The following is a 22,527-nucleotide window of genomic DNA, read 5'->3' on the forward strand; positions in this document are numbered from 1 at the left end:
TCAAGGATTCCAAGCACATGGCATGCTGCTGCCATCATCAGCAAGGCTGAAGAAAGGCCAGCAATGACAAGGAAGAGATAGCTGTGGTGGACTGGGCTGTCATGAGCCCCCGCTCCTGGCCTTGTCTGACAGAGAAAGCAAGCTTCGACTGCAATGGGGCAATGCTTTTGTTGTTCTTTGAATGTATCATAATGGGCATTTCAAAGAGGAGAGAGGGAATGTGAGAAAATGTTAATAGTTGTGGAAGACAGTCGTATTGTCTACTCTTGTCACTTTCACACAGATTAAAAAAATGAAGATAAAAAGCCAAAGAAGAGGATAGAGATATGGATCAGGGGTTAAGAGCCCCAGTTACACTATGGACACCCCCATGGAGGGCCTCACCCTCCCTGGAGAAATGAGAGGATAACGGGGGGGGAGGGGAGGGCACGGGAGGAAGGGAGGGAATGGGAGAGGGACCTGGAACTGACTTGTGAAGCAACCTTGATTCTTATCTAAATTTAAACTGGAAAATAAAATTAAAAAATATTAAAAAAAAAACTCCAGTCACCTCCAAAAAAAAAAAAAAAGAGCCCCAGTTACTCTTCTAGATAGCCTGGGATTGATTCCCAGCACCACATAGTAGACCATTGCTATCCAAAACTCCAGTTCCAGGAGATCCAACATGCTCTCGTGACCTCCACAGACACTAGCCATTCAGACACTCACTCTCATTAAAAAAAAGCCAAAGAAAACAAACACAGAACCAAAATTCCTTGAGGAATGATCAAGATATTATGATGAAAATGATCAGGTGCCTGAAATCAAGTAGATGTGGACTAGAGGATATAAGACTGTTGTAAGGTTACAGTGCCTTCCTGGGATTCCTTCTTTGGGGCAGATTCAGTGACAGTCTCCCCAAAACAGTTTATTTGCTCATCCTTGTGTAGTCATTTTAGCAATAGTTTGTTTAGTTATTGCCTTAGTTAGGGTTGCTATTGCTACAATGCAATATCACAACCAAAAGCAAGATTATGAGGAAAGGGTTTATTTGGCTTATATTTCCACCTTATAGTCCATCATTAAATGAAGTTCAGACAGGAATTCAAGAAGGACCAGAGCCTGAAAGAAGGAGCTGATGCAGAGACCATGGAGGGTGCTACTTACTGACTTGCTCCTCATGGCTTGTTCAACCTGCTTTCTTATAGAACCCAGGGCAACTAGCCCAGGGATGGCACCTTCCCTATAAATCACTAAGAAAATGCCTTACAGTCTTGCCTACAGCTAGATTGTGTGCAGGCATTTTCTCAATTGAGGTTTTCTCCTTTCAGATGACTCTAGTTTGTGTCAACACATAAAACTACCCAGCACAGATAATTTGAAAGAGAAATGATTCCTGGCTCAGAGGTCAGCAGAACTCTGTTCATAGCAAAAGGTAGATGGACATGGTGAGTAGCCTGGATTAGATTCATAGCTAATATTATTTAAAATAGGTCTTTTTCAGATTTTTTAAAATTTAAATTAGAAACAAGCTTGTTTTACATGTCAATCCCAGCTCCCTCTCCCTCCCCTCCTCCTCTGTCCCCCCATCCCATCCCATCCCATCCCATCCCATTTCTGCTCACCAGGGAGAGTGAGGCCTTCCATGGGGGATCTTCAAAGTCTGTCATATCATTTGGAGGATGTCTTAGGCCCTCCCCCCATATATCTAGGTTGAGAGAGTATCCTTCTTTGTGGAATGGGCTCTCAAAGTCCATTCATATACTAGGGAAAAATACTGATCCACTGTCAGAAGCCACATAAATTTCCCAAGCCTCTTAATTGACACTCAGAATCAGAGGGTCTGGGTCGATCCTATACTGGTTTCCCAGTTATCAGTCTGAGATACATGAGCTCCCCTTTGTTCAGGTCAGTTGTTTCTGTGGGTTTCTCCAGCCTGGTCTTGACCCCTTTGCTCATCACTCCTCTGTCTCTGCAATTGGATTTCAGAGTTCAGCTCAGTGTTTACCTGTGGGTTTATGCCTCTGCTTCCATCAGCTATTGGATGAAGGCTCTAGGATGGCATATAAGATAATCATCAGTCTCATTATTGGAGAAGGGCTTTAGGTAGCTTCTCCACTATTGCTTAGATTGTTAGTTGGTGTCAACCTTGTGCAGATCTCTGGACATTTCCCTATGGCCAGATTTCTCTTTAAACCTATAATGGTTCCCTCTATTATGGTATTTCTTTTCTTGCTTACCTCTATTCTTCCCCTAACGATCTTCCTGTTCTCTCCTATCCTCCTCTCCCCTCATCTTCTCCCCTTCTCTTTCTTCTAACTCCCGCTCACCTCCCCCATGCTCCCATCAGCTCAGGAGATCTTGTCCCTTTACCCTTCTCCGGGGGACCAGGCATATCTTTCTTAGGGTTCTCCTTGTTTCCTAGCTTCTCTGGTAGTGTGGATTGTGGGCTGGTAATCCTTTCCTCTATGTCTTAAATCCATATATGAGTGAGTACATACCGTTTTTGTCTTTTTGTGACTTGAGTTACCTCACTCAGGATGGTTTCTTCTAGTTCCATCCATTTGCCTTTGAATTTCAAGATTCCATTGTTTTTTTCTGCTGAGCAGTACTCCACTGTGTAAATGTACCACATTTTTTCTATCCATTCTTCAGTTGAAGGGGCATTTAGGTTGCTTCTAGGTTCTGGCTATTACAAATAATGTTGCTATGAACATGGTTGAACAGATGTCCTTGTTGTATGAATGAATGTTCATCTTTTGAATATATGCCTAAGAATGGAATTCCTGGATCTTGTGGTAGACTGATTCCCATTTTCCTAAGGAATCTCCATATTAATTTTCAAAGTGGCTGTACAAGTTGGCACTCCCACCAGCAGTGGAGGTGTGCTCCCCTTTCTCCACATCCTCTCCAGCATAAACTATCATTGGTGTTTTTGATTTTAGACATTATGACAGGAGTAAGATGGTATCTTAGAGTTGTTTTGATTTGCCTTTCCCTGATGGCTAAGGATGTTGAGCACTTTAAGTGTCTATCAGCCATTTTAAACTCCTCTTTTGAGAATTCTCTATTTAGTTCTGTGTCCCACTTTTTAATTGGATTATTTGTTGTTTTGGTGACTAACTTCTAGAGTTCTTTGTAAATTTTGGAGATCAGCCCTCTGTCAGATGTGGAGTTAGGGAATATCTTTTCCTATTCTGTGGGCTGCCTTTTTGTCTTGTTGACTGTGTCCTTTGCCTTACCGAAGCTTCTCAGTCTCAGGAGGTCCCATTTATTAATTGTTGATCTCAGTGTCTGTGTTACTGGTGTTATGTTCAGGAAGCAGTCTTCTGTATCAATTCATTCTAGGGTACCACATACATTGTCTTCTAAGAGATTCAGTGTGGCTGGATTTATGTTAAAGTCTTTGATCCATTTGGACTTAAGTTTTGTGCATAGTGATAGATATGGCTCTAATCTGCAGTCTTCTACATGCCATCATCCAGTTATGCAAGCACCATTTGTTGAAGATGCTTTCTTTTTCCTTTGTATAATTTTAGCTTTTTTTTTTGTCAAAAAGCAATTGTTTGTGGGTGTGTGGGTTAACATTAGGGTTTTCAGTTTGATTCTATTGGTCTACCTGTCTATTTTTGTGCCAATACCAAGCTGTTTTCAGGACTATAGCTCTGTAATACAGCTTGAAGTCAGAAATGGTGATGCCTCCGGATGTTGCCTTGTTGAACAGGGTTGTTTTGGCTATCCTGGGTCTTTTGTTTTTCCATATAAAGTTGATTATTGTTCTTTCAAGGTCTGTGAAGAATTGTGCTGGTATTTTGATGGGGATTGCATTGAATCTGTAGATTGCTTTTGGCAGGATTGCTGTTTTTTACTATGTTGATCCTACCTATCCAAGAGCATGGGAGATCTTTCCATTTTCTGAGGGCCTCTTTATTTTCTTTCTTTAAAGATTCAAATTTCTTGCAATACAGGTCTTTCACTTGTTTGATTAGTGTTACCCCAAGGATTTTGTTTGTGGTGATTGTAAAGGGTGATGTTTCTCTGATTTCTTTCTCAGCCCATTTATCTTCTGTATATAATAGGGCTACTGATTTTTTTTTAGTTAATCTTGTATCCTGTCACTTTGCTGACAGGAGTTCTCTGGTAGAGTTTTTTGGGTCACTTATATAAATTATCATATCATCACAAATAGTGAAAGTTCAACTTCTTCCTTTCCAATTTGTATCCCCTTGGTTTCCTTTTGTTGTTTTATTGCTCTAACTAGAATTTCAAGTACAATATTGAAGATGTATGGAGAGAGTGGACAGCCTTGTCTTGTTACTAATTTTAGAGGAATTGTCTTGAGTTTATCTCCATTTACTTTGATGTTGGCTGTTGGTTTGCTGTATATTGCTTTTTATTATGTTCAGGTATGTTCCTGTTTTCCCTGATCTCTCTAGGACATTTATCATGAAAGTGTGTTGCATTTTGTCAAAGGATTTTTCAGCAAATAGATGTTCATGTGGTTTTTCTTTCTCAGTTTGTTTATATGGTCTATTACATTGATGAAGTTTCTTATGTTGAACTTCCTGCCTGGTGGATTATTTTTCTGATGTGTTCTTGGATTCGATTTGCCAGTATTTTATTGAGTATTTTTTTCATCAAGTTTCATGAGGGATATTGGTTTGTAGTTCTCTTTTTTAGGTGTTTCCTTGTGTGACTTGGGTACCAAGGTTATTGAAGCCTCATAAAAAGTGTTTGGCAACGACCCTTCTTCTTCTATTGTGTGGAACAATTTGAGGAGTATTGGTATTAGCTCTTCTTTGCATTTCTGGTAGAATTATGCACTGAAGCCATCTGGCCCTGGACTTTTTTATTGGAAAACTTTTGATCACTGCTTCTATTTCATAAGGGGCTATAGGTCTGTTTAAATTGCTTATCTGTTCTTGATTTAATTTTGGTAAGTAATATCTATCCAGAAAATTTTCCACTTCCTTTAAATTTTTGAATTTTGTGGATTATGACCTGAAGATTTTCTGGATTTCCTCAATGTCCATTGTTATGTCCCCCTTTTCATTTCTGATTTTGTTAATTAGCATGTTCTCTCTCTACCTTTTGGTTAGGTTTGATAAAAGTTTGTCTATCTTGTTGATTTTCTGAAAGAATCAACTCTTTGTTATATTGATTCTTTGTATTGTTTTCTTTGTTTCTACTTTATTAATTTCAGTCCTCAAGTTGATTATTTCCTGGAGTCTACTACTCTGCAGTGAGTTTGCTTCTTTTTGTTCTAGAGCTTTCAAATGTGCTGCTAATTTCTGGTGTGACTATTCTCCAGTTTCTTCGTGTGGGCAGTTAGTGCTATGAACTTTCTTCTCAGCACTGCTTTCAAAGTGTCCCATACCAAAGGTTTGGGTATGTTGTGTTTTCATTCTTGCTGAATTCTAGGAATTCTTTAATTTCTTTTTTATTTCTTCCTTGACCCAGGAATGGTGCAATTGTGCATTATTCAATTTCCATGAGTTTGTAGGGTTTCTGCAATTTGTGTTGTTGTTGAATTCTAACTAACTTTAAACTGTGCTATTGTCATGTCTGCTGCGTGGCCTGTGTCCGAGAACGTGCGGAGGGTGTCGGGGATTGACAACACAGAGACTCGTTCAACGATATAAAGAGAACTTTAAACAGGCTCCAAAAAGGTTCAAGAAAAACTTCCTAAGAAAAGCTCCCACCAGAGAAGCTTCTGCTCTCTCCTCTACCCTGGCTGGTTCTGCTCTGACACCAGAGGTGGATGTGTGTGGGTTTTTGAAGGTGCGGTTAGTCTCTGGACAAGGTCGAGGTCAGGGCGGTTTCCGTGGGAAGGCCTTTCCCAGGAACTTATTGTATCATTTTTAGTAAACATGTTTTTACTAAACATTGTCTTACAGCTGCCTACTCCCAGGCAGAAGGGGAAGTGGCCAGGAACTTATTGTATCGTTTTTAGTAAACATGTTTTTACTAAACATTGTCTTACAGCTGCCTACTCCCAGGCAGAAGGGGAAGTGGGTCTCTGCTCAAGGTCTGGTGTTCCCACAATTCACCCCTTTTTATTTTCAAATGAGGCATTCCTGGCTTAGGTCAAGTAGGGTCACCCTCCCTTTCCCGTCTTTGGGGGACCTTGAACCCCTGTTTTAGGTGGGAGGGGTCTTCCCCACAGGTTGCCCGTCATCGAAGATACCCCAACCTTAAATCATCTGTAACCAACCTTCATGGCTATCGGGATTGCCATGGGCTAAGCTAAGCAATACTTGGTTACGGATCTCTTGCCTCTGGAACAAGGCACGTTTGAGCTCGGCATAAAGCCAGAATGCCTACCGCCACTGCCACCATTTCCAGGACCCCCATCGACATAGTGCCTCTCCATCACCATACCCATCACCAGATCTGGGCCATAACTACCAGCCTTCGTCTGTTACAAAGGTAACCTGCACGTGATTTACATTTTGTTACAAGGGTAACCCACATGTGATTTACATTTACAATTTGATAAAGTTTCCAATCGTTTCAAGATCTGCTCAGGAAAGCATTTAGAAAGTGCACTTGCACAGATACATTAGGTACAATCATTGATGTTACACATGTAGCATTACGAAAAATATGAACAATAGTTGTCGCATTAGGACAAGTTGCATTTCTCCAGAAAAATACACTGGCCTAGTCGTGATTCCAGAAATAGGAACCATCAAGTCTGATATTTCAAGTGACCATGTCCTGTTCAAATATTGAAAAGAGGCTTTTGCCACTCATCATAGTCCATATCAATGTCCAAATGCTTTAAATGGGTCCTTTTTTCTCTGTTGGCTTTACGATGAAAACTCATGGGTCCGGAAGGTTGATGCAGCAGGTCTGTTGAGAAACTGGAAATCTCGAACTGACTGTTTTCTTTCTTTCTTGGGCTGTAGATTCGATGACATCAAGGGTCAGGAACACTGATTTAGGAGATCTCACTCAAACTGGCTTAGGTAGGCTCCCATGGTCTCAGGTCCAGTTTTTCTCTGCTCCATGCATCTCACTAAATGGTCTGACAGCTTCCGAAGCTTTATTCTTTTCCTGCAAGAAAACACAAACATGCCCTCGACCCCAAATTAGGGTCTTCTCCACTGTCTAGTGTATGGATGTCTCCATTTGACCTGAGCAATGGTTGCTCAAGTTCCATCATGCCAGAATCTGTCTGAAACTCACTGGCATTCACATTATAAAATTTTTAAATGAGGAGTGTATTATTTGATGAGTCATGTGGGGACTGGGGGCATTATTTCTCCTTTTTTATTTTCTAAAAAAAATTTTTTTTGAACTGTTGAAGCTGGGCCATAACAGTAGAAGGATTTGTCTACCCTCCTTGGTTAACTATCTAGGTAAATTGGGATTACTACTTAGATTATTTGTAGATGCCCATTAAAAAGGACATATCCATTAAATATTTCCCAAAAACTTCTGAAAATCACTCAAAGATTGTAAACTATACTGTGTCCAAATAACTTTTGAAAATTATTTGAAGTCTGTAAGCAGTCTTTCCCAATCTAACCTGTAGAGCTCTCACTAGCTGACAAGGCCTCATTTGCATCTTAAATTTTCTGTTAAAACATTAACAGACTGGCTGGATGTTCCTTTTGGCTATATTTAAAGCAATCTAGGTAGCTTCTTAACTATTTTTGAAGGGATTTAAGTATCCTTTTAATCATATAAGCAGTTCACACTCACGCACTCACAATCACATTTCATACATACCGGTGTGGCCACACCATACATTCAGAACATACATGCATCTTTCAGTCATCCTTTTTCCCTAGGTCATGATTAATCTGTTGCAATGAAGCTTCCTTAATTGAAATCTATGTAAAAGAACAACTTCAGCCAATCCTTGAACTAAAAAGGTTAAAAAGTCCTATATGTTTTTATCATTCCTCCATTTGAGCTACAGTCATGGGGTACAGCCGTACCTACTCCTTGTAACTCTGTAGATGCAAGGTGGAGAGGCCAGGCTTTTGGCCAAAAGTTTTTAGAGATGACTCACAAAATAGAACTTAAATATAAACAAAATTTTCCATTCCATATACCTTTGTCTTTTTCTTTTTCTTTTACTTAATACCAGTACCTCCTTTATTAACCGTTACCAATTTTCAATTTACTCACTTTTAATCCATCCTCCAACTGAGGGTGATCTCTCAGGTTCCCCTTTCTTTCCTGACCTTGGTGTCAGGGGAAGGCCTGGAGATTTAATCAGGTACCCCTAGCTTGGTACCCCTTTTTAACACATCCGCATAGCCTTACTGGCCAGCCTTTTAGATCTCTCAGGTTCCCTCAAAAATGACCAAAACCCTTCCTATCCCCTGGGGCCCTGGTCTCCAAAGGGAGGGATGCCACAGGGCAAACCTCTCCCTGTTCTAGTTTACCTAGTTCCCTCCCCGGGCTCCAGCCCCTCCCTTGCGTCATCTGGGGGCCCCAGCTTTTGGACTTGGGTGCCTGGGTGGTGAGGACCACTCCCATTTCTTGCATGAGGTCCCGTCCCCAGAGGTTAATAGGGAGGCCAGGCAAAACATATGGCTGGAAAAGCCCTGTGTGGCCTTCAGAGTCTTGCCACTTTAAGATTCTGAGGCTTTTTTGGGGCACAGCCTGTCCTATTCCCTGGAGGGTCACTGTCCCTTCCTCTTTCGGCCAGGCGGGGGGCCAGAATTTATCTGAGAGGACAGAGAAATCTGCCCCAGAATCTAAGACGCCCCTAAAGGACTTGCCTTCTATCTTTAATGTAAGCTGGGGGCGGTTCTCCATAGTGGCTACCCAAAATGCTGCCGGGCCGGTACTTCCAAAACCTTGGTTGCCCCTTTTCTCTTTAATTTTTCTAGCCTCACAAGGAGCTGTAGGGAGAAGGAGTAACTGAGCAATCCGTTTTCCTGAAGGGATGGCAACAACCCCACTGCCCACTGATGTCATTATTTTAATCTCCACCTCACTATCCTGGTCTATAACACCGGGGTGTACCTGGATGCCTCAAAGAATAGTACTGGACCGTCCCAAGAGTAGTCCGACCGTGCCTGGGGGCAATGGCCCATGCACCCCAGTAGGGAGGGCCTGGATCCCCATTTCCGGTGTTAGGATTGCCCGGGCAGAGGGAGCGAGGTCCAATCCTGCACTCCCTGAGGTGGCTCTAAGGAGGTCTGAGATATGAAGGGGTTGCTCTGGGGGAGAAAATGAGTCCTGCCACTGCCCAGAGCAGGGGTCATTGCCCCGTACACATTGGTTTTGGGGCCCTGGGGCGGGGCCCTCCTCCCGTTTCCCTGATTATTATTAGCAGAAAGGAAATTTCCCTCCCTGTCAGTTTTAGAGTAGCAGTTATTGGCCCAATGATATCCCCTTCGACAACGGGGGCATAAACCAGGTCTCTTGAGACCCGTAGTACTATTTTGAGGGCACTCTCTACGGAAGTGTCCCTCCCTACCGCAGCTAAAACATGTTTTTCTCCCTCCCAGAGTAGGTCTTTCTTTCCCCACTTGGGGCCGAATAGCAGCAGCTAACACTTGGCCCTGGATGAAGTTCCCATCAATGTCCCTACAGATCCGGATATAGTCATTTAAACTTTTATTGCGATAGGGGCGAAGGGCTTCCTTACAATATTTATTTGCATTTTCAAATGCCATCTGCTTTATGACTGGCATCGCAGGCCCAATGCCCCCAAATATTCTTTCTGCTACCTGACTGAGACAGTCTACGAAGTCTTGAAAAGGTTCAGAAGGTCCTTGAAGGATTTTGGACAGATGATCCCCTCCTTCCTTGGAAGGCAATGCTTTCCAAGCCCCTTGGGCCGCTGCTGCCACTTGGGCATAGACTGCGATGTCATATTGCATTTGTTGCTGAATGGTGGCATATTGACCACTCCCGGTAAGCATCTCCACATTTCTCTGGGGCTGTCCGGCCTGTGCATTCCTTTGGGCTGTCTGGCTGCATCTTTCCTGAAACTTACCTCTCCAAATCAAATAATCTCCCCCCGACAGAGCTGCTCTGCAAAGCTGCTGCCAATCGCCAGGTGTCAAATTAAGAGACGCAAAAGATTCCATTAAGGAAAGTGTAAAGGGAGCCTGTGCTCCATAATTTAAAGTTGCCTCTTTAAGTTGTTTTATATCCTTAAAATTTAAAGGGTTATGATGCCGAATGACCTGTCCAGAATTGTTCGGATCTGGAACTTCCATTACTGGGGCCACCACCGGGCAGCATTGGACCCCTCCTCTGGGTCTTCCCTCCAGGTCCGAGAAGGACTGGGTTATCTCATAGGAGGAGTCCTTTTTTCAGAGTATGGGGAAGGGTTTCTCTCCCTGTCCTGTCTTTCCTTAATTCGAATCTTTTTTAGTTCTTTTTTAAGGGCCACGATCTCAGCAAGTAACCGTTCCTTTTCAGACTGTGACGAGTCTGAGTCTGAGCTACTTCCATTTTCTAGGTCTGATAGAGAAGGATATAACCGATTCTGACCGGAGTCCTTCTTTTTGGGTCGCGCCCGGAGATCTCTACCCATTTTTTTGTTGTTACTAAGAGACTCCTCCTCATCCTCACTAACAATGGAGCCTCTAGTTTCAGTCACGATCTCTTCATCATCACTCTCTGCCCCTGAACTCAAGGAGGCTTGAGTCTCAGTCTCTTGTAACTCTAAAAAAGCCTCTTTTGTGTCCTGAACTACCTGGCAGTGACGAACCTTATCTGTCAAAAGTGCTCCCCTCACTAATCTCCATAAGGAGAATGTCGTAGGGGGCAAGGACTCAGATCCCTCTTTTCGTAAAAGTCTATGAAGATCACGGCGAACCTCCTCCCAATCTGGAATATTTAAGCTTCCCCAGTAATGAACCATGGACTGGCTCGTTCGATGGATTTTAGAAAGCCTTCTAGGGTTTTAGACTTGACTGCAGTCCCATGTTCTTTAAGTAACTTTTTTAGTTGATACTGTAATGATTCTAGCTTCCCGGAACTATTCCCCATAGTTTCTTAACCCCGTCCACTTACCTCGCTTTCACGATCTCAGTGGGACCTCCAATTGTCACGTCTGCTGCGTGGCCTGTGTCCGAGAACGTGCGGAGGGTGTCGGGGATTGACAACACAGAGACTCGTTCAACGATATAAAGAGAACTTTAAACAGGCTCCAAAAAGGTTCAAGAAAAACTTCCTGAGAAAAGCTCCCACCAGAGAAGCTTCTGCTCTCTCCTCTACCCTGGCTGGTTCTGCTCTGACACCAGAGGTGGATGTGTGTGGGTTTTTGAAGGTGCGGTTAGTCTCTGGACAAGGTCGAGGTCAGGGCGGTTTCCGTGGGAAGGCCTTTCCCAGGAACTTATTGTATCATTTTTAGTAAATATGTTTTTACTAAACATTGTCTTACAGCTGCCTACTCCCAGGCAGAAGGGGAAGTGGCCAGGAACTTATTGTATCGTTTTTAGTAAACATGTTTTTACTAAACATTGTCTTACAACTGCCTACTCCCAGGCAGAAGGGGAAGTGGGTCTCTGCTCAAGGTCTGGTGTTCCCACATTTTCATTCTTGCTGAATTCTAGGAATTCTTTAATTTCTTTTTTATTTCTTCCTTGACCCAGGAATGGTGCAATTGTGCATTATTCAATTTCCATGAGTTTGTAGGGTTTCTGCAATTTGTGTTGTTGTTGAATTCTAACTAACTTTAAACTGTGCTGATCCGATAGGATACAGGGGGCTATTCCATTTTTTTGTATCTGTTGAGGTTTGCTATGTTGCCGAGTAGGTGTTCAATTTTAGAGAAGGTTCCATGTGGCGCTGAGAAGGTATATTCTTTTGTGTTTGGATGGAATATTCTATAGATGTTTGTTAATCCCAATTGATTCATTACTTTTGTTAGTTCATTTGTTTTTTTGTTAAGTTTCTGTCTTGTAGTCCTGTCTAGTGGTGAGCATGGAGTGTTGAAGTCTCCCAATATAACTGTGTGAGGTCTTATGTGTGGTTTGAGTTTTAGTAATGTTTCTTATATGAACGTGGGTGCCTTAGTGTTTGGGGCATAGATGTTCAGAATTGAGACTTCTTTCTGATGCATTTTCCCTGTGATGAATATGAAATGTCCTTCATTATCTCTTTTGATTGATTTTAGTTTGAAGTCTAATTTGTTAGATATTAGGATAGCTGCCCCAGCTTGTTTTTTTGGTCCATTTGATTGGAAAATCTTATCCTAACCCTTTACTCTGAAGTAACATCTGTCTTTGAAGTTGAGGTGTGATTCTTGTATACAGCAGAAGGATGGATTCCATGTTTGTATCCATTCTGTTAGCCTGTGTCTTTTTATAGGTGAGTTAAGGCAATTAATATTGAGGGAAGTTAAGGACAATTGAGTGTTAATTCTTGTTTGTTGTGGATTTGTTGTTGTTAGTATTGTGTGTGGATTCACCCTACTTTTTCTTTTGGCTTTTGGTAAAGTGGCATTATCTATTGCCCATGTTTTTGTGAGTGTAGCTAACTTCCTTAGGTTGGAGTTTTCCTTCCAGTACTTTCTGTAGGGCTGGATTAGTGGATATGTATTTTGTAAATCTTGTTTTGTTGTGGAATATCTTGTTTTCTCCATTTATAGTGACTGAATGTTTTGTTGGGTATAGTAGTCTAGGCTGGCATCTTGATCTCTTAGTGTTTGTAGAATATCCAGGACCTTCTGGCTTTCAGAGAAGTCAGTTGTAATTCTGATAGGTTTGCCTTTATATGTTATTTGCCCTTTTCCTTTACTGCTCTTAATATTCTTTCTTTATTCTGTATGTTTGGTGTTTTGATTATATGTTTCAAGGGGGCTTTTTTGTTGTCTTCTCTATTTGGTGTTTGTAGGCTTCTTGTACTTTCATTGGCATGTCCTTCTTTAGGTTGGGAAAGTTTTCTTCTATGATTTTGTTGAATATGTTTTCTGCACATTTGAGTTGGGTTTCTTTACCCTCTTCTATACCTATTATTCTTAGGGTTGGCCTTTTCGTGGTGTACTGTATTTCCTGGATATTTTATGTTAGGAATTTGTTACACTTAAGGTTTTGTTTTGTCCATAAATATATCTCTCTTAGTGTATCTTCAATGCCTGAGATTTCTATTCCTTCTCTTGAATTCTGTTGGTTATGCTTACATCTGTAGTTCCTGATCATTTACCCATCTTTTCTAATTCCAACATTCCCTCAGACTGTGTTTATTTATTTTTTTATTGTCTTTATTTAAGCTTTCAAACCTTGCACTGTTTGAATTGTTTCTTTCAATGTTTGGTTTGTATTTTCTTCCATTTCTTTAAAGGATTTTATCATTTCCTCTTTTAGGGTCTCTATCATCTTCATGTAGTTGTTTTTAAGGTTGTTCTTTTCTGCTTCATCTGTGTTGGGATGTTCACATCTTTTTGGTGTAGAGTCCCTACAGTCTGGTGGCACCATATTGTTTTCTTTGTTGTTGAATGTGCTATTTTATTGTCATTTTCCCATCCTTTCTTCCAGTAGGTGCAGGTGGGATCTCTTCCCCCCCTGGTGGGTGCAAGCAGGTCAGATACCCTGATGGTTCTCACGGTGGGTGCAGGTGGGTCTGAGACACTCCCTGTCCCAGTGGGTGCATGCAGGACTAGCACTGCAATGTCAGCAGACTCCCGTATACTTGGTCTGCCCAGGGCAAGTCGACTTGCCTGCAGTCCCCAGGCTAGGAGGTCCCAGAGTGGGCAAGCAGAAGTTGGGGCAGGAGTAGCAGACTCGGGGTTGCTTTGTCTGCAGGGGGAAAGTCAACCTGCCTGCAGTCTCTAGGCCAGGAGATCCTAGAGTCAAAAATAGGTCTTAAAAGAGAAAATAGTATGCTTCTTAATTTCCTATCTTCGCTTTTAAGGAAGTGCCAGAGAACACCATGTTTCTTACAAGTTGAACTTTGACTTTCAATTTGTGTGTGTGTGTGTGTGTTGTGTGTGCACACACTGTGTCCATGTGGAGGTAATAGATTTACAGTGAGTGCTTTCCTTTTGTTTGTTTTTTTTTTTAGTTAGGGTTTTTATTGCTGTGAAGAGACACCATGATGACACAACTCTTATAAAGAAAGCATTTAACTGGGGTGGATCACTCACAGTTTCAGGGGTTCAGTCCATTATCATCAAGACAGGGAGCATGGCATGGGGGGCAGATGTGGTGCTGGAGCTGAGAGCTGTACATCTTGCAGGCAAAAGGAAGACAACTGGGTGGTATCCTGAGCATAGGAAACTTCAAAGGCTGCCCTCACAGTGACACACTTTCTCCAACAGGTCCACACCCACTTCAACAAGCCACACCTAATAGTGCCACTCCCAATGAGATTATGGGGGCCAATTACATTCAAACTACCACAGCTACCAAAAGAGGTCCAGGGAATAAGTTTACAGCTCAGAGGAGATCAGTTCCCTGGGCCCCAGACTGATTGGTCTTAACAGAGTTCTCCAGCCTATTCCATAATGAAAGACCCAACCTGAACTCCCTTCCATGGTACTGGCCCCTACCACTGACAAAGCATTGCTTCCCTAGGTCTAGGTATCCTTCTTTTTTTGATAAATTGTATTTAAATGAGAAACAGTCTTATTTTCCATATCAATCCCAATTCCCTCTCCCTTCCATCTTCCCATGTCCAACACCAACCCCTTCATCCCATTCCCCATCCACTCCCCATGGATGTTGAAGTTCTCTCCTTGAGGGATCATCAGACTCTCTCAAATAATTTAGGTCTGGGCCTAGGCCTTCCCCCATGTATCTAGGCTAAGAGAATATCCCTCCATTGGGAATGTGCTCCTGAAATACCTTCCTGAGATAGGGATAAATACTGGTTCTACTGCCAGAGGCCCTAAAGCCTGCACAAGCCTCCTAGCTGACACGCACTTTCAGAAGGATCATGTGATTTTTTTCCTTTTCATTTTGCTTATATGGTGGATTACATTAATGGATTTTCCTATGTTGAACCATCCCTGCATCTCTAGGATGACACTTACTTGATCATGGTGGATGATTTTTCTCATATGTTTTTGGATTCGATTGATCAGTATTTTATTGAGTATTTTTGCCTCAATGTTCATCAGGGAGATTCTTCTGTAGTTCTCTCCATCCTGTCTCTACCTCCTCACTCATGGCAATACACCCAGAGTTTTACACAAATGCTGTGGGTCCAAATTCAGGTCCCTTTCTTGCCCACTGGGATATTCCTTCAGTCTGCCCACCCCAATATGGAATTTCTGGACATCAGTCAGATGAGAGGGCTTCTCTCATTCAGTTAGATTCATGTTCATAAAAGAAAATAGTTCTCCAGTGCTTATAGGAATTAGAATGTTCTGGTATGAGCTTATAAATAAAAAGGAGCTTCTTAACATTCACTGTCTTTAATTGATTATTATTCTATTAATAACTGATGGGAGAGGAGGTTAGCAATGGAGGTAGGTTTCCTGTAGAATTGGTGACAAAATGGTACTGTTTGATAAAAATAGGAGTTGAACAAATCTTTCCCAGAGAATTCAAATCCTGATTGTTTCAACATTTATGCCTTGAATTTTTATGAATATATAAACCTCCCATATGTTAAGGGCAAGCTTTTAATCTGTTCCTTCACCATCACATTGCATCAAGACATGCTCGGTACTCCTCTTTCATTTCATAATCTTATTATGAAGGTACTATGCGACCTTATTTATTATTCCCAATATTTATAACCTGTACTTACGTGTTTATGCTACTTTTTGTCTAGGTCCTGCCTATTATCCCTATTTCTAAGTCCTCTTATAGGCATTAATTGGAGTCTCTCATGATAGCTACAGATTCTTCATCATGTCAAATGTGTGAATCTATTTTTTGCCTAAAGAGCAGGTGAAATGCAACATAAAAGATTCAGAGGAAGGACTGGGGATTTCAGTGAGAGAACTGATAGTATCAGCTAAACCACATATAGTCATATCCTTAAGGACTGAGAAAGTATACTATCAGCTTTGCCATTTTAAATGGGCATACAAGAATATGAGCATCCTTGAGTAGACCTGGAATACCTTAGTCTAGTCTGGAAGAACAAGTCAGGTAAAGGGGGTGGCTGTGGTTATTACATGAACCTTTCAAACAATGAGAATTTGAACATTAGTCAAGTTAAACACGTTGAGAACATTTAATGCTACCAGTTGAAATCCATGAAGCATAGACTGTCTTTGGCAAGGATGTGCTTTGGTGATGGCCTTTGCCACGCAGATGCCCTTCACCTCAGCTGCTCAGCACTCCTTGGTCAACCTCCTTCCTAGAGTCTAGCTTTGTTGCACAGTTTGAAGCCTCTTCATTTTTGTTTTCTGCCTTCGAGCAGTTCTCAGCTTCTTAGTTTTTAGGAAGTTGTCTTCTAGTTGGTACAGAAAGTCTTCAATTCGTCCGACCTGGAAGAGAAAAACAGAAAGAGGGTTTTTTGTTGGTTTCTTGGATGAATGTGAATTTTTCCAAAGGCTGCTGTGTTTGAACCCTGACTCCCCAGCTAGTGGTCCTATTTTCCAAGGTCGTGGACCATTTAAAAGGTGGAGGCTCATTAAAGGAAGTGGGGAAGTTCCAGTGAGGTTTGAGGTTTGACGCTTGTCTGCACTCTGCTGCCGGGATTTAGATACAGTGTTATCAGCTGCTTCCTGCTCCAGGATCCATGCTTTCCTGTCATGGCAGACTCCATCACTTCTTAAACTATGTGCCAAAATAGAACCCTGCCCTCTTAAACTGCTTCTCTTGAGGTGTTTGGTTACAACAATGGTAAAAGTAACCAATGCTGAGCCTTGGAAACCTATGAAAATGAAGAATTAAAATACAGTCACAGCCACAGGACTTGTTCAAGCACAATGAGCAGAGACAGCACTGGTAGATTTTCATTTCCGGCTCTCTTGCTGTACTCAGCAGGCATGTAGGGGTTGGGGTTGGCTTTTCTACTCAGGGGTGATGGAGAGGCTTATCACATCCATGTTGTTTCTGGCAATCAATGAATCAATGGATTTCAAAAGAATGCATGGTGAAAATGTAACCACAGCAGTTTTCTCTAGGTCATTATAGAAACTGAGAGAGAAAGTGAATCTGCTCCCTCAAAGTTAGTGAGTCTAGCATTACTATAATAGGACCCTGGCTAATACTGGAAAAAACTGGACATTCCACAATGTCTTGGCAGGAGCCATTGCTCCTTGAAATTGAAAGAGAAATTTGAAAGTACATTTTCTTAAAAAAAAAAGCCACATCTTAGGAATAAGGCGAAACAATGACACACAGAATAATAACTCTTGAGAAAAGAAAAATTCATCTTTTTCAAGGAATTTCTGCAATTATCCAGTGGTAGGTAATATTTGTTTGAAGAACTATAGGATAAATTTTTCCATCTATGCTGAATTGGGCTCTCAGTAAAGTCAGTAGATACAATTCATACTTAGCCTTGCCTCCCAGGAGCTGCACAGTGGATTAGCCGAACATCACTCACTACAGAGCCATTGTCATTAACTTAGCTCAGAGCTGGGGCACTTACTATTCAAGGTACTATCTACTTAAGATAAAAGCACTTAGAACTTCAATTTTCCAATTTGAGTCCTGCTCTTAGACCGTCTGATTTATCATTCAGGGCTATACCCAAAAGATAATTCGGATTGTCAAAGGGGGAGTAATAAATGGCTGCACTGGTCTGCATGTTATCTTTAGGACACATCACTCCGGGTGACATAAACTTCGACTGGGTTCCTTAGGAAAACAGATAGCTTACTTATGCAAAGCAACTCTTTCCCAGAACCTTTTTTGAAGTTATATCAGGTAAATGTCTCTAAAAGCACATTGTCATTTATGATGTCTTGTCCCTGAAGGAATCATCAAAATAGGCTGAAATCAAGTCACTATTTTATGTATTCCATGTATTTTACATGTATTTTCAGGGAACTAGTGCATAAAAACAAAACGAAAAACAACAACAGCAACAAACCAGACCAGTCATTAAGTATGATCAAAACAAACAATGGTTGATGCCACCATCTCTTTGGTAGTTGAGTTGGTGACTCCTCCCTGTTATTTGCATTGACAATGTGTCATTGTCAACTTCTCTACAATTACAGCGGTCCCAATTGGCTCAAATACAATTTGAAATGACAATTATACTTCAACAAAAACAAGCCTTCTCCAACAAGAAAAATAAATAAATCATTCAAAAGTGAGTGCTGCTTTCATTTTTGTCTTTGGCTATTGTTTTAATAAGAGCACTGTTGACCAAATGGGCTCCCCTTCATTAAAAAAAAAAGACAAAGATATCTGAATGTGGTTACACAAACCAGTAATCTCACCACTGGGGAGTCTGAGCCAGGAAGTTTATAAGTTGAAAGCCAGCTAAAGGAGATCCTATCTTAGGGAGAAAAAAAAAAACAAGAGAAAATAAAGAAAAATGCAAGCCCAGCCAGGGTGGTAGTGAAGAGAAGCCAGAGCCAATCGGTCTAGGTTGAGCATTGCTATGACTACGCGCATGTCCCACCCAGTCTGTCACATGCTGCTCTCTCTGTTAATATCACATTGACACTGCAATGATCCCTTTAAAATAAACCTGGCCATGTCTGTCTTGGTTAAAATACTTTAAATGGATTCCATGGGGCGCACACTGATCCCAGTGGACCTGATCCATGTGCTGCCAGCCACCACTCGATCTGCTATAGTCCTGTGACACATCTCTCAGTTACTCTAACATATCAGGTGCCTCTGTACCCTTGCCACTCCTGGGGCTCTGCCTTCTAGGGGACCCCATTTCCTTTGCACTGATGGATAGATGTCAATGCCTCTGTGGACTCTTCCTCTATCAGACCGCCCACATTGGGTCTTAGTAATGCATTCCTTCAGCCGTTCTTTCATTTCTGCACATTGCACATTATTTACAAAAAGGTTTTAGATTAATTTTATGTGTATGAATGTTTTGCCTGCATGTATATATACACCATGTGTGTGCCTGGTGCTCTCAGAGGCCAGAAGAGGGTGTTGGATTCTCTGTAGCTGGCAATTCAGATGGCTGTGAGCCACAATGTGGGTGATGGGACTCAAACCCTGGTCCTCTATAAGAGCTTTTAAGTTCTTAACTCATCTCTGCAGCATGAATAATAAAAACCCAGAGACAGATATTGGAATTCAAGCTGATGATCAGAGAAGCAAAGCAGCCAGCCACCAGAGAGCTCTCATCTCTACTAAGGATCAGATGGAAGGGGAGATCCTCCAAACCTCAGATTGCATCTCCAGACTGTACTGCTATCACTATATCTCAGACTGCTCCTGACACTCCACTGAGCTCCTTATATTCTCTCTAGTGCTGGGATTAAAGGTGTGAGCTCTGTTTCTTCTTTAGAGTGATTCAATCTCATGTAGCCCAGGGTGGCCTTGAACTCACAGAGATCCATCTGCCTCTGTCTCCTGAGTCCTAGGATTAAAGATGTGTGCCACCACTCTCCAGCTTCTGTGACTATGGCTAGCTTTGCATTCTGATCTTCAGGTAAGCTTTATTAGATCATAAACAATATATCACCACACATCTCTCTGGCCCCAATGTTACAAGTTTTTAATTCAACTTATATAACATCTGTTTTGTGAAGCTAAATCCCATATTGTGATTCCCAGAATATAGGATATGACAGACCTCCAACAACCCTTCAATTTCTAGTAAGAGAGTCAAGGAGACTCAGAAACCAGTGTTATTTCCTACCCTCCAATGGATACAGGTATTCCATGTAACAGGGGACTTTCTTTTCCCTTGTAGGGTAAACAGACATCATCATGTCCACAGCCCATTGCTGTCAAGGCAAGCAATAAGCAGCTGGTATACTTGGCATGTTCAAAACAGCCCCAGTGATGACTCAGTGAGCATATAATGTTCTTGGCTTGGCTTATTATATCCTTGTTCTGTGTGCTTTCTGGGCTTCAGGTCTTACTGATGTTTTATATTATAAGAAGTATCTCAGATAATGCCAAGGCCACACCCAGTCATAAAATTCCCTGACTTGGACTCATATGAGATCTGGGTAGTCTGGTCCTAAGGATGCGGACATACTTTCAGAGGTGGGACCGTTCCCTTAGATTACACTATTACACCAATGACACAGGATTCAGTAAAGTAAGTCAATTTGTGTTTCTGTACTCCTGAAGGATAGGAGAACTGTAGAGTGTTTCATTAAAGCTGGGTCTTTATTTTCCTTTTTTAAGTCAAGAAAAGCAAAAATGATGGTGGAAGGGAAAATAGATTCACATAACTAAGAACAGATTGCAAATGACAGACTTTTATAAAGCCCTTAGGGAAATAAAACACAAAGGAATACACAAGAAAGTGACAAAGAGAGAAAATGAGCTTGTTTGGGGGCATAGATATTTTTAGTCTCTCTTTTTGGTACATCTATTTGCTTAGCAGTGTCAGGCTGCTTGGCCACTCTGAGTCTAATTTTTCCATTTGCAAAATGGGCAGATAACATTTCCTTGTGTTTGTGTGTGCTAGTGCTGACTTGGCACTGCAGTGACATGGGTGAGGGACTGATGGTGCTTGCAGAGAATTCTGGGTGTCTGATTGACTGAGGAGAACTGAAGTTTTCAGGGGAAGGCAGGCTCTATTCTACGCAGTGGGTGTTGGTTATCTGATATTTCAAAGAGTTGATAAATTGTCATAAATTGTCAATGCCAAATACTATTATTACAAGTTTCAACATAAACTAATATTATGTCTCTCTTGAACTTTGTTAAGATCTTAACTTCTAGTATTTTAAATACTTAGTTTTAATTTTTATTTATTCATTGACAATTTAATAGATGTGCACAGTGTATCTTGATATTATGCACCCTAAACTGGCCCCTCTTACTCTCCTAGACACTCCCTCTGGCACATATCCTCACCATCTTCATGTCCTTTCTCTCTTTTTAATGGTTTGAATAAGAATGGCCTCCATAGGCTTATATATTTGAATGCTTAGTTATCAGAGAGTGGCACTATTTGAAAAGAATTAGGAGGTGTTGCAATGCTGGAGGAAGTGTGTCACTGGAGGTGGGCTTTGATGTTTTAAAAGCCCAAGCCAGGCTCAGTCTCTCTCTCTCTCTCTCTCTCTCTCTCTCTCTCTCTCTCTCTCTCTCGATCAGGACGTAGCTCTTAGCTACTATCCTAGTACCTGCCTGAATTGTGCCATTCTCCATGTTATGGTGATAATGGACTAAACCTCCAAAATTATAAGCAATCCCCAATTAAGTGTATTCTTTTATAAGAGTTGCTGAGGTCATGGTGTCTCTTCACAGCGATAGAATAGTGACTAAGACCGAAGTTGGTACTAGGACAGTCCTGACCATGCTCTTTTTGGGGGCGACTATGGAAGACTTTGGGATGTTGGACTAGAAAAGCAGATAGGTACTTTAAGTGGGAATTAATGGACCATCTTAGTAGGGATGTAGAAGACAGTGCTGAGGACAATTTGAACTGTGGCAGCCTAGATCAAGATGTTTCAGAGGGGAAGAATATTAGAGTGGCCTAGAGACTTTTCTGGTGATATTTTAGCAAAGAATGTGGCTACATTTTGTCTTTGTCCTAAAAATTTACCTGAACCTAAATTGAGGATGTTTGTATAAATGACACTGGCAGAGGAGAGTTCAAGACAGCCCGTGTCATGTGGTTATTAGTGGCCATTCTTAGGCAGATCTATAATGAAGAAGAGCAAGCCAAGTAACAAAAACTGCAAAGTGTACAGTTTAAGGAAGAAAGGAGCACCAGAAAATGTAGTGCTGGAGGCATATTCAAGTGCTCAGGAGATAAAAAGTTTAAAGAAAAGCCTGATGTGTAATAGAATAAAGGGAGTGGTGATCTCAGAGCAAGACCCCACCCAGCTAAGCTCCCAGCTTGTGAAAAGGAATTAAAGGAAAGTTTAAACAGTAAAGAACAACATCAAAACCAGCAAGCTGATGCAAATGTGTTGAAACAGGGTCCAGGTTCCCACCATAGCAAGCACCAGAACTTGGCAGCCTCAGCTATGTGGAGAAAGAGGTTGTAGAATCCCCCTCTGTGACTAAGGAAAGCCATTAATGCCAGGTGTGTGTCAGAGGTGTTCCTGCGTGGAGACCTAGAGAGGCCATTGTATGAAGCTTTGAAGGAGAAACCAGAATTTAATTGGAGACTCCAAGATGTTGGAGATGCCAGAGTTGGAATTGCCTGCCAAGGAAAGCTGCAGAGGGGGTGTGGAAACAGAGAAGGCATGTACATTGCAGTCAACAAAGCTGAAAAATTTTGGAGATCTGAAGAGTGCTTTGACATTAGACATGGAAATGCAGAGTTTAGAGGTTGCCCTGCTGGTTTTTGGTCTTGTTCTTGACCAATATTTTCTCATTGTGCCCTTTTTTCTACCTTTTGCAATGGTAATGCATGTTCTGGAACATTCTATGTTGGGAGTATATGATCTGCTTTTTGGTTTTACAGGGGGTTGCAGTTAAGAGACTGCTTGAGTCTCAGAAGAGACATTAAACATCAGACTTTTAAATAGTATTAAGAATGTGATTTAGACTATGGAGACTTCTGAAGTTAGACTAAATGTCTTTTGCATTATAATATGCCTATAAG

The 22,527-nt window shown here is 41.5% G+C and overlaps 1 protein-coding gene and 1 long non-coding RNA gene across 3 annotated transcripts in view; one reads left to right on the forward strand and one right to left on the reverse strand.

Annotated features, from left to right (window-relative positions):
• Positions 1-22,527, forward strand: part of LOC110340827 — a 62,228-nt gene that overhangs the window by 20,671 nt on the left and 19,030 nt on the right. The gene's annotated exons all lie outside the window — the stretch shown is intronic.
• Positions 16,066-22,527, reverse strand: part of Spata16 (spermatogenesis associated 16) — a 285,586-nt gene continuing 279,124 nt past the window's right edge. For both annotated transcript variants that reach the window (XM_040754606.1, XM_040754605.1), the window contains one exon: positions 16,066-16,345. In XM_040754606.1, coding sequence (XP_040610540.1) covers positions 16,223-16,345 — 123 coding nt within the window. In that variant the 3' untranslated portion in view covers positions 16,066-16,222. The remainder of the gene's footprint in view (positions 16,346-22,527) is intronic.

The sequence above is a fragment of the Mesocricetus auratus genome, unplaced genomic scaffold (genome assembly GCF_017639785.1).
Source record: "Mesocricetus auratus isolate SY011 unplaced genomic scaffold, BCM_Maur_2.0 Super-Scaffold_100011, whole genome shotgun sequence".
In the NCBI taxonomy this organism is placed as follows: domain Eukaryota; kingdom Metazoa; phylum Chordata; class Mammalia; order Rodentia; family Cricetidae; genus Mesocricetus; species Mesocricetus auratus.